The 12,004-nt window shown below is 40.1% G+C and overlaps 1 protein-coding gene across 8 annotated transcripts in view; it reads right to left on the reverse strand.

Annotated features, from left to right (window-relative positions):
* The window catches only part of stau2 (staufen double-stranded RNA binding protein 2), a 340,608-nt gene that overhangs the window by 86,105 nt on the left and 242,499 nt on the right, over window positions 1-12,004 (reverse strand). For 4 of the 8 annotated variants that reach the window (XR_013498337.1, XR_013498339.1, XR_013498338.1 and 1 more), the window contains one exon: window positions 4,154-4,273. The exons of the other annotated variants lie outside the window; for them this stretch is intronic. Coding sequence is in view for 1 of the 4 variants with exons in the window: in XM_078216318.1 (XP_078072444.1) it covers window positions 4,184-4,273 (90 nt within the window). In the remaining 3 variants the exon portion in view is untranslated. The remainder of the gene's footprint in view (window positions 1-4,153; window positions 4,274-12,004) is intronic. 8 annotated transcript variants of the gene reach the window in all.

Consider the following 12,004-nt stretch of genomic DNA (forward strand, 5'->3'; position numbering starts at 1 on the left):
AGTCCTTATACTGCTGCTGAGATTTCACAACAAGCGTACATTCAACTATTAGGAATCCAGATTCAAAGTGATCTCAAATAGGATTACTAAATTCATGAAATGCTTCGGGAGCAAATTAAAGACTTCACATGCTACATCCTCTCAAACATCTCAAATTGATCTATTCAGTGTTTAATAGTTATGAAAGAGCCGCTGTTGAATAATCCCCTACTTTCTAAAACTCATAACTAGTATATAGATGATTGAGAATTCAAAGAACTCAACCTGGTAATATATAATCGACGGATTTAATAAAAATGCAGAGTACAATAGACCTTTAATTTCAATTCTGTAAAATAAAGAAAGAAGCCTGTGTTTGCAACCCATTGCAGTTATTTATGTTTATTTCACTTTCATGATTGTCTATTACTCTGTCATGCATTAAAATTACTTGTTTAATTTGTATTGTCATTACAATTTGACACTTGCAGCCATGAAGATTTTTCAGTAAGCCAATTATCTATCCATCTTATAAGGAACAATGGGTGAATTTAAAGGGATAATGAAATTGAAACGTAACGATCCTATCTGGCTTTTGCAAATGCAATATTAATATAGAGCCAAAATACTGCAAATGCTGGAAATCTGAAATAAAAACAAAGAGTGCTCGAAAGATTCAGCAGTTCAGGCAGCATCAGAATTGAAAAAAGTTAAAAATGTAACAGGCTTTAAGCAGGTGGGGGGTGGTGGTGGAAAAAGAGCAAAAGAGATGATTCGATGATTGGAGCTACAGGCAGGAGAGATTACATGACACATGAGTTGGTGGTGCAGGACCAAAGAAAAGGACAAGTAAAGAAACAAAATATATGTCTAGGGGAGGTGTGAATGGCAGAATGATGCACATTGCCTTCTGAAAGCAAAAGCAAGGGCAAAACAAGAGTAAGATAGAAACTTGCAAAAGCTGTTCAGGTAATAAAATTGGCATGCACAACCCAATACTGGCACAATAAATGCAGTTACAGGAACCACCCCTAAGGCCATGTGACAACTCTCAAATCTGTTTGATCACCGGTGAAGTGGAAGTAGTGCAAAATAAAACGAAAGTGATGTCTAATTGCCATTCCAGAGCTACCTCCTTATAGAATATTGTAACATGCTTGTAACAAGATAAAGGAAGATGAGTTCAGGGTGCCAGTTGATAGTTACTGCCACTGATATGCCATCCCCTCGGTGCATGGCATCTGTATCTGCCAATGACATGGCTCTGTATCTCCTGACACAAGATTCATTTAGTTAGTTACGCATGGTCATTACAAGATAAGTGTAACCTTGCCTTTAAATGTGCCAGGGTAGGTACTAGCAGGTGAGAGCTGTTCACCGCTGAACAAGCCTGCCTTGCCAGCAAAAAATACGAGTAAAATAAGGATTTCTATTGGGTACCCAATGCACCAAATTTCATAATTGCAAAAAAAAGACATAATCAAAACACCATGGTCCAAAATTCCCTCACCAACAAAGTGGAAACAGGAAAGAAACCAAAATAAATGAAAAATATAATGCCCAAAGGTTCAGAGGTAGACTTAAAATGTTGCTATATATGTGATTATTGGGTTCTTTAAATGCACCTTAACATCTCCAGGGACCATTATTTATGTAGGCAGATAGGTGACTGTGTTTTCTATCAGTATAAGGGTTGAAAAATTGTTTGGATATCTTAATCTGGTCAAATAGGCATGCACTTCTGGAATCAGTAGAAAGTTTGATTGTAACATTGGAGAGGGCACTATTTGGTGGGAATCTATAGTAATGGTTCTCTCTCCATTTTTCAATTGTCATGATCACTGTAGAGACGAATAACTTTAAAAATAAGAAATTTGAACTTTCAGCTGGCAACTGAAAGGGTAACATGACCAATTTCACTTTTTAAGACTTTCACTGGAACAGACTATAAAAAAACGGACTAAATGGTCGGCTTATGATGAAAGTAAGGAGGTGTGGGATAGAGGGAAAGTTGGCCGATTGGATAGGTAACTGGCTGTCTGATCGAAGACAGAGGGTGGTGGTGGATGGAAAATTTTCGGACTGGAGGCAGGTTGCTAGCGGAGTGCCGCAGGGATCGGTGCTTGGTCCTCTGCTCTTTGTGATTTTTATTAATGACTTAGAGGAGGGGGCTGAAGGGTGGATCAGTAAATTTGCTGATGACACCAAGATTGGTGGAGTAGTGGATGAGGTGGAGGGGTGTTGTAGGCTGCAAAGAGACATAGATAGGATGCAAAGCTGGGCTGAAAAATGGCAAATGGAGTTTAACCCTGATAAATGTGAGGTGATTCATTTTGGTAGGACTAATTTAAATGTGGATTACAGGATCAAAGGTAGGGTTCTGAAGACTGTGGAGGAACAGAGAGATCTTGGGGTCCATATCCACAGATCTCTAAAGGTTGCCACTCAAGTGGATAGAGCTGTGAAGAAGGCATATAGTGTGTTAGCTTTTATTAACAGGGGGTTGGAGTTTAAGAGCCGTGGGGTTATGCTGCAACTGTACAGGACCTTGGTGAGACCGCATTTGGAATATTGCGTGCAGTTCTGGTCACCTCACTATAAGAAGGATGTGGAAGCGCTGGAAAGAGTGCAGAGGAGATTTACCAGGATGCTGCCTGGTTTGGAGTGTCGGTCTTATGAGGAAAGGTTGAGGGAGCTGGCGCTGTTCTCTCTGGAGCGGAGGAGATTGAGGGGAGACTTAATAGAGGTTTATAAAATGATGAAGGGGATAGATCGAGTGAACGTTCAAAGACTATTTCCTCGGGTGGATGGAGCTATTACGAGGGGGCATAACTATAGGGTTCATGGTGGGAGATATAGGAAGGATATCAGAGGTAGGTTCTTCACGCAGAGAGTGGTTGGGGTGTGGAATGGACTGCCTGCAGTGATAGTGGAGTCAGACACTTTAGGAACATTTAAGCGGTTATTGGATAGGCACATGGAGCACACCAGGATGGTAGGGAGTGGGATAGCTTGATCTTGGTTTCAGATGAAGGTCGGCACAACATCGTGGGCCGAAGGGCCTGTTCTGTGCTGTACTGTTCTATGTTCTATGTTCTAAATACTGTTGTTATGTTTTAAGTTACAGAACTTTCCCCTTTTTACGTTTATCACAACCGAAAATCCCACTTCACAGGGATGCTCTACACTGTCCCTTAAGTAGACAGAACCAGTCCAAAGAGATCCTTAGCTCTGGTTAATTCAGTTCTTTTCCTTTCCTAGCCGGGTAACTTTTAACCCCCGAACTGTCTTTCATGTGAGGGGTTTTCCTGAAGATTCTCCCTGTAGCACAAGCTGGTCAAATCTTCCAGCCTCATTTCAAATCCCCATGAATTCAAATGTGAGTTTACCTGCATTCTTGCATGGTGAACCACAGAAACTTTCAGCCTTGAGCTGCTCCATCTCTCTTAAATGCTGATAGACTAACTGTGTCTGTGAGTCTCCAAGAATATCTTAGAAACTCTTCCCCTCTCAAATCCCACCTCCATGGCAACATGAATCACATGAGCCTTATATCCAGATGAAATGCGATTAGCTATTCTTCAGACCCTAACTCTTTTTTATCAGTTAAAGCATAACTGTTTACAACTCAACATTCTCAACACCTCTTTGGGACTTACAGTCTAACCACTGTAAACAGAGATGCTTCTGCCATTGACTCCAAATGTGCACACCTTGAATCTTCTTTCCAGCATAATAACCAGGTCTCTCATTAATCCTTGACAGCCATGTCACCCAAGCCTGTTGTCAGGCAGACTTCAGATCAGGTCACATGAGCCCCTTCATTTTACCCAAATTGAAAGAATCTTCTTCTGGTAAACTGAAACTCAGTCAAACAGTTATGATAATGATACTCTGTCTTCATAAGCTTTTGATTTTTAATCTGGAAGTAAATCATAAAGAACTCTTCTGTCTGATCAATTTTTAACTGCCTCACTTTTGTTGTATCACACAATTTTTCTTTATATGTTAAAAGATTACAACACAACTTGGACAATTGCCTTTATCTGTGTTGTAGCAAATAAGAGCATACAGTAAACCTGCTCATTACTACTGTTTAATATTATAATCTGATCAAATTACAAGACAGAAAAAACTCCTATCATTTCAAAATAATGTTTTATAAAACATTTACCTCTATTTTTAATCATCTTTCACAGCTTCGTTACCTCCATACTCTCCTCCTACATTGGGGATGTTGAATTGGGGTATTCTGGGCCAGAGAGCTGTCCATGGTGAGGGTCAGTGTTGATCCCTATTGGATAACAGGAAACATACTTACTCAAGCCCAATCAGTTGTTTAAGATGGGGAAGGGAGAGGAGGGGGCATAAAATTACAAGGTAAGCATAGATGAGGAAGGTAATTCAATCCTTGCTAATTTATTCATTCAGAAAGACCCTCCAGTCCTCCCATCATAAGATCCAAATGTTTGTCAAATGATTTCAGAATGTTTCCCTCAACAACTCTAACCAGAAGGTCACTCTATGTATTGGTAATTTGCGTGTGTAAAATAATTTTTTGACATCAATTCTAAATTTACCATTTAAGTCTGAACTGATGTCCTACTTCTTTGACTTAGTGTTCTGAACCTACCTTTCATTATGTTATATACCTTTAAAGTCAATACTTGGTTGCCTTTCAAGATTAAAATGCCTTTCTCCAAATTTCTAATAACTCAGTTTAAAACTTCAAGGATCAGCCTTGTGTCTTTTCTCTGAACTTTATGTTTCCGTGACCAAAATTTGATTGGGTGCTTAAGGTGTGACAGGTTGAGTACGACTGTCTCTCACTTGTACTGTATTGCTCCTGCTATATGTTTCAGCAATTTATTTGATTTTTCGATTGCAGCTCTGCACTTGTTCGACATGTTGAGCAGTGAGTTTATTAAAATTCCTAGACACCTTTCAAAGCTATCCTTAGCTATTTCAATACCACTCATGAAGTACTTATGTAGCTCATTTTTCTTTCAATAATTTTTGAGTTTAAAAATAAGACATTTCAAAAGCAAATGATCTATTAGAAAGCTCCACAAGTTATCAATGCTTTAAACTCCAACTACTAAATTTGTTACAATTATTCCTTTTTAATAAAAACTTGTGTTTTCGTCTTCAAAGGCAGAAATAAGCTACACACTTCTGTGTAAAGCAAGAATTGATTAAAAATACACTGGGAAATATTTGCTTTCCTCACTATTTGCAGCAAAATGGTACATGCACAATTATAATTTCACTGCAAATATCAAACAGGAAATTCTTCACCACTGAACCTTATTTTTCTAGGCTTTGGTGATCTAAAATAAATTGGCCATGTTCAAAAAGTATGCAACTGGTAATGGACAGAAAATAATCCACGCTAAGTACAACTAACAACTATTTTTTTTTAATATCTCAGGGAAGTATCCCAAATCAGCCTTGAAAATATAACACACAGCCAATGTACTACATTTTCAAACAATGCAATGAATGTTACTTAACAAGTCAGTTTGACATCTGTGGTTGACTAACATTGGGATTCTTCTTAAAGTAGAAAAAGTGTGATCACTGTGACTAAAGAATGTGAGTTGGTTCAGCTTAATTATAAATTCTATTTGGATCCAAATTTAGATTTAAAAATAAAACACCTTTAGGTAGAGATTTTGCAATAGCCGTAATTAGTGATTGCAGCGCAAATTGAGCCCATTTTGTAAAGTGTCTTTTCACCATATTTCTGCCCAAACTCATTTGCATTACATCAAACAGAAACATCTGTTGTGAACCAATGCATTTAGGCAATGCTTCAAAACATTATTTTCAAAAATGCTGCTTTAAAAATATTCTTTGATCTATTTAAGAATGGTAACTTAATAAAGTTTGATTAATACATCTGAAAATAGGTTTGTTACACAAAATATCCCTTTTAAATGACAGTGTTAATCACTTATGAGTATCCCAATTTTAAGTTACTGAAAATAACTTTTTAAAAAGTATGCAAAACTATCTGGTCAATTCCTTTCGAATCTTAAAAAAAAATTCCTTCCTTTCAAAATGTACCTATGAGTGGCCCTGTGCCCAAAAAGTTACAGCTTAATTTTTGGAATCTCCTCGAAGGCCTACAAAGGAGCACAAATTAGTGGAACTCTCAATGATGATTATTTCGCTCTGGGGGCATAACTAATTTTGTGGAAAGGGCTGGCTTATAGCGTAATGCTTTTGAGACAAAACAAAGGACCCAGAAAACTTGATTTGCACTGAATAAAATTTGTGGTGAAAATTCTCTGATCTGGTTATGCAAGTATCAGGAGAAATGAACTGAAAAATAACCACAATCAAGTAGAAACTATGCAGTTCAGGATGCAGATATAAATTCAAATTACATGTGGATTGATTTCTGCTGTAACTCTGAGACAGATTGCTTTTGCATAAAATATTTGCTAACGATTGGTGATTTCAGTGTCAAAATAATTAAAGCCTGTTTTAATTTACACAGAGAATTTTGTGAAATAAGATATACCCCACTATTCTTCAAAATACACAGCATCATTTTGAGGTACTTTTACAGTACAGTAAAGTTCAGCACTCGAGCTTAAAACACAAAAATAGTATAAGGCTTCTGAAATGAAAGAAAAATCTCTGAATATCACATACCTTTTACTATAACATGGCAAACTATTGATGTATTGTTTTTCAAGTCAAATTATTTTGTATTTTATTATCACTGTACTACAGATGAATATTACAGATGAATTTGTTAATAAACTCTCATTAGTAATAATAAAAAAGTGGCAATAATAATCTGGAAAATGTAATGCAAGCAAAATCAAAAATATAGTATGCAACTTATTTAGAATTTATATTGTGAAAGATAAGTTGCAAGATTACAGTTACATTCACTGGGGATGTCAGAATTCCAGATTTAATGAATAATGGATATTTCTGAAAACAACATAAAAATACTGCAGGTGAGGGCAGGGCAGGGATTTTAATAAAGATAATTTTCTTCAGATTTGCTATCATATCCATTTTTAACAATTAAAAAAATAATGAACATAAATCTCACCCAGACCCAGATTTTTGCAAATTCATCCATAGCCAAAATGGTGGCAGTATTCTGAATCCAGAAAACCTAACCCATTTCCGGCAGATCTTATTTTCACCATGGGAGAAGCACAAACCCAGCAGGGCCATTTGACCCAAGTGCTGAGTTCAAACAGGCCTAATTTTTGTTGAAACGAGGCCCACTTCCTGCAGTTATGTTCCTTACAATTTTTAGAAGTAGATATGAATGTGCATAAAGGTAGATAAGAACTGTGGAACTGTCAAGTTATTTCAATCATCTGCTCTTTAACTTTTGAAAAAAATAGTCTGCTGCAGTTCTGAGTTGAAGAAAAATCAGCTTGCAATTACAATAGCTCTTTGTTGACATAAGCCGGAACTTCATCAATATGTTATTGCTGTTTGTTTGACTGCTTCCACAACCCAGCATTATGACAGCAGCACTATGTTCACAGTTTTGCTGACAATTCCAAGAGGTTATTGTGGAATTAGCTGTCTTTCTTGTGCGGCTATTAATACAAATTTTTTTTTTACAAGTGTTTACATATTTGAATGGATTTAAATATATTGAATGGGCTTTCATCTACGATACTTTTTTAAAATGTGGTGAATTCTGTATTAGGGAGGTCTTGCAGCAACAGTCTCTTGGGACAAGGTACCTGGAGGAGGTGCAGGAAGTCTGTATTAGATACAGAACTTTATTTAATCTCAGCATAACCCAAGGTTTGTCCATGGTGGATACTGGATGAGTTGGCATGAAGAGTGTAAGGGTAAAGGGTTTTGGGTGGGAGGCATGGATTGGCATATGTTGGTACTAAGTTAGCATAGAGGCAATGGGGTGTGGGATGTCATGGGTTGGCATCAGTTAGCTCTAAGATAGCATAAGGGAATAAGAGACCTTGGGGATGAGGCTGCAGTGGACTGAGAATGTAGCTGGAAGATAGGATGGTAGACAAGCAGAGGCAGATATTTAAGGAGATATTTCCAAACTCTCAATAAAGATTCATCGAAATACATTCCACTGAGAAAGAAAGACTTTATAAGAGGGATACACCATATTTGGTTCACTAAGGAAGTTAAGGATGGCATCAAATTTCAAGGAAAGGTGTACAATGTTGCACAAAAATGTACAAGGATTAGTAGTAGGCCAGAAGATTGAGAACATATTTAAAGCCAGCAAAGGATAACTAAAAGGAAAATACAGGAGAAATTAGAATAGGAGAGTAAGGAATATTAAAAAACCAAACAGTAAGACCTTCTGCAAATATAAAAAAAATAGAGTAATGTTGATTCCCAAGAGTGCAAGACTGGGAAAAGATTTGGAAATACGGAAATGGCAGACTCTGAACAAGTATTTTGCATCTATCTTCCTGATAGAAAATGAAAATGTATTCCAAGAATAGTAGAAAATCAAGAGAAAGAACGGCTAAAAGAACGAAAAATAATCAGTATCACCAAAGAAAATATATAACTTGTCTCAGCTTACAGCTGAGATGCATATGGCAGTCGTCCTTGTTGCACAGGTGCCAGTGGAAGGATCTCGGAGACTCCCCATTCAGTACAGTCAAGGTTGATAATGACAGCATAATGATGCCTCGTGAGGGCTGGCACCCTCCTTCCCATTGGTGACAGCCTCAGCCCTTTGATGGTGTTCCAGTTGGCTGGCTGGGAACATCAGCTGGGTCACAACTGGTATTACCTTCCAAACATCTCTGTGCCATCAGTGCCACTGAGCAGTATTGGCTTCATAGTGTGCATGCATTCTATGAACAGAGGTGTGCATTTCCTGTGCTACCACATATGGAGCTCCATGAGGTTGTCCACTCTCTCTATGGAACAGCCTATGCACTCAAAGCCCTGAGCCATGGTGGTGCATACAAGCTGGATAGACTCCTCTATTCTCAACTTATGACTGCACACTGCCTTTGGGGACTCTTGACATGTGGGTGCTGCTGGTGTAGGTAGGACCTCATTTCCTCTAACTTCTGAGGTCTTTTATCTGTACCCAACTGAGCAAGATTGTGTCCATTCTCAGAGGGGGGCTGATCATAACTGCATCTGTCACCTCTACACTTATGTCATGCTGAGTACTCAATTCCACTCTATCAATGCATATGCACAGGACCTACAGTGTTGACTGTACCTGGGCTGCTGCAGGGTGTACTTGTAAGCGTGTGACGGTGCACGTTGTGAGGTATTCTCTGGCAGTGCTTGACTCAGTGATGGTACAAGAATAGGTCTTTCACACATTGATATCAGAACCCCAGAAAACACTACAAGAGACTAGGAGAATGAGTCTTTGAGATCAGAAGACTAGGCTCCAATATGCTATTGGATGGGGTACAATGAACCTCTTTAATCAATGCATTCCCATTTCTATTCATTCTCTCCACCAGGGATGTTCATTTTGCCGTTACTGACTTGCTTGTCAGCAATCCTGGTGATCGCCACGGTTCCCTCTTCTATGGTGGTGCTGAATTGAAAAAGGTCCAGACAGGGCCCTTTTATGGACATTGAACTCGTTTCTCCTACAAGGGCAAAGGAGTGAGTGAGTTCGGACAGCTCTGGCCTCTATGAACAATGCCTGTATCAAGGTTGGCATGTCTTCAACATCACGATGGCTATGAACCTTAATGAGGGTTCAGTAAGTGTCCTCCCATATACAGGAGCAGCATGCACCCTCAGGATCCTCAGCTGGATTGTCCACTGGAGGTTCAATACCCAAAGGTCTGTCTTGAAGGGCTGGCATTGCGAGCACCTTGCCAGCATCAATAAGATCATTGAATCTCTTCTTGTACTGGACCAAGTTCCAGTGAACCACATGTTGTCTGGTGTCTCCGTCCCAATCCAGGTTGCTTGGTCTCTTGGCCTTCTTGCACCACCTTCCAGAAAGTGGATCTCCTTCCTTTCCCTCGCTACCTTGAGGAGGACCTCCAAGTTTGCATCAGCAAAGGGAGAGGCAGTCCTGCCCTTAGTTCCAGCCCTCTGCCTTTTCTGCTCCATGTTAAAGACAGCAAGAAAATCTCCAAAATGGCAGACACAATAATGCTTGCCTTAAATCTGGCCTGCTCACTTTCAGTCACAGAATCATAGAATCCCTATAGTGCAGAAGGAGGCCATTCGACCCATCAAGCCTGCATTGACAACAATCCCACCCAGGCCCTATCCCTGTAACCCCACGTATTCACCCTGCTAATCCCCCGACACTAATGGACAAATTATCATGGCCAATCCACCTCACCTACACATCCTTGGAGTGTGGGAGGAAACCGGAGCACCCGGAGGAAATCCATGCGGACACAGGGACAACGTGCAGACTCTGCATAGACAGTGACCCAAGCCGGGAATTGAACGCAGGTCCCTGGCGCGGTGAGGCAGCAGTGTTAACCACTGTGTTACCATGCTGCCCCAACAGTCCTAACTCTGTTCCCGATCCGATGGCTGCCGATTGACTAGCTAACCTGCCCTCCAGCCATTTAGCAGGCTGCTCCCATGTGACTGGTTGCCCTTGGGGTGGATTGGGGACAGTTAATCTGTCAGCTACATGGAGGACCATGTCGCTGACGAGTTCTGCTGTGGAGGACTTGGATGGGGAACTTAATGGGGCGGCATACACGAGAGCACTGATTGATATGCACAACAAGATGCTGGGTACATTGGCTAACCTGCCAAACAGCCTTCTGTCACTGTAAAGGAACATACAAGAGCCTGGCTCCAACTTGATAGAGGGCATGACGCAGAGCTTTCCCTCACCGCAACCTATTTTACAGAGCAGCAATTTGCTGATTTTACCAGAATCCAGAACATCATGTGCCATGCAGTTGACAAACTGATAATCATAAACTCCCATGAGGATCAGCATAATTGTTCCAGTTCACATAAGCATTCTTTCATTTCTGCATCTCCATAGTAAATTTATTCTGGGATCATTTCATATACATTCCCATTTTAACATGCAATCTGAGAGGTAAACATATATTTTGTTGTTCATTCATGAGATGTGAGCATCACTGGCAAAGTCAGCATTTATTGCCCATCCCTACTTACCTTTGAGGAGGTGGTGGTGAGCTGCCTTGTTGAACTGCTGCAGTCCATACAGTGTACGTACACCCACAGCACTGCTGGGGTGGGGGCTCCAAGAGTTTGACTCATGACAGTGAAGGAATTATGATATAGCTCCAAGTCAGGTGATCTGCAGTTAAGAGGTGGTGATTTTCCCATGTGTCTACTGCCCTTGTTCTTTTAGGCGGTATGGTAATGGGTTTGGAACATTCTATTGAAGGAGTATTGGAGACTTCCTGTAGTGCATCTTGTAGGTAGTACACACCGTTGTCACTGTACACCAATAGTGGAGGGACTGAATATTTAAGGTAGTGGATGGGATGTCAATTATGGTGGCTGCTTTGTTCAAGATGGTTTTGAGCTTCTTTGTGCTGTTGGAGGGCACTCACATAGGCATGTGGGAAGCATTCCATCACACTCCCGACTTGTGCCTTGTAGATGGTTCAAAGGCTTTGGGGAGTCAGGTGACTCACTCACCACAGAATTTCCAGCCTCTGACTTGCCTTTGTAGCTCATATTATTTATGTGACTGGTCTAGTTAGGTTTCTGGTCAAAGGCAATTGGCCTAAGGATGTTGATAGTGAGAGATTCAGCTGTTATGATGCAAATGAATGTCAATTGTCTTCTTGTAGATGGTTATTGCCCGACAATTGCAATGCATCAGCCCAAGTCTGAGTGTTGTCCTGGTTTGGCTGCATGTGGGCATGGACTACTATATTAACTTGGCAGTTGTGAATGGAACTGAACACTGTGCAATCATCTCTGAACATTCCTACTTCTGACTTTCTGTCATTAATAAAGCAGCTGAAGATGGTTGGGCCCAGGACCTGCCCGAGGAACTCTTGTAGCTATGTTCTGGAGCTGAGATGATTAACCTCCAATAAGATCCATC

Source organism: Mustelus asterias, chromosome 7 (genome assembly GCF_964213995.1).
Source record: "Mustelus asterias chromosome 7, sMusAst1.hap1.1, whole genome shotgun sequence".
In the NCBI taxonomy this organism is placed as follows: domain Eukaryota; kingdom Metazoa; phylum Chordata; class Chondrichthyes; order Carcharhiniformes; family Triakidae; genus Mustelus; species Mustelus asterias.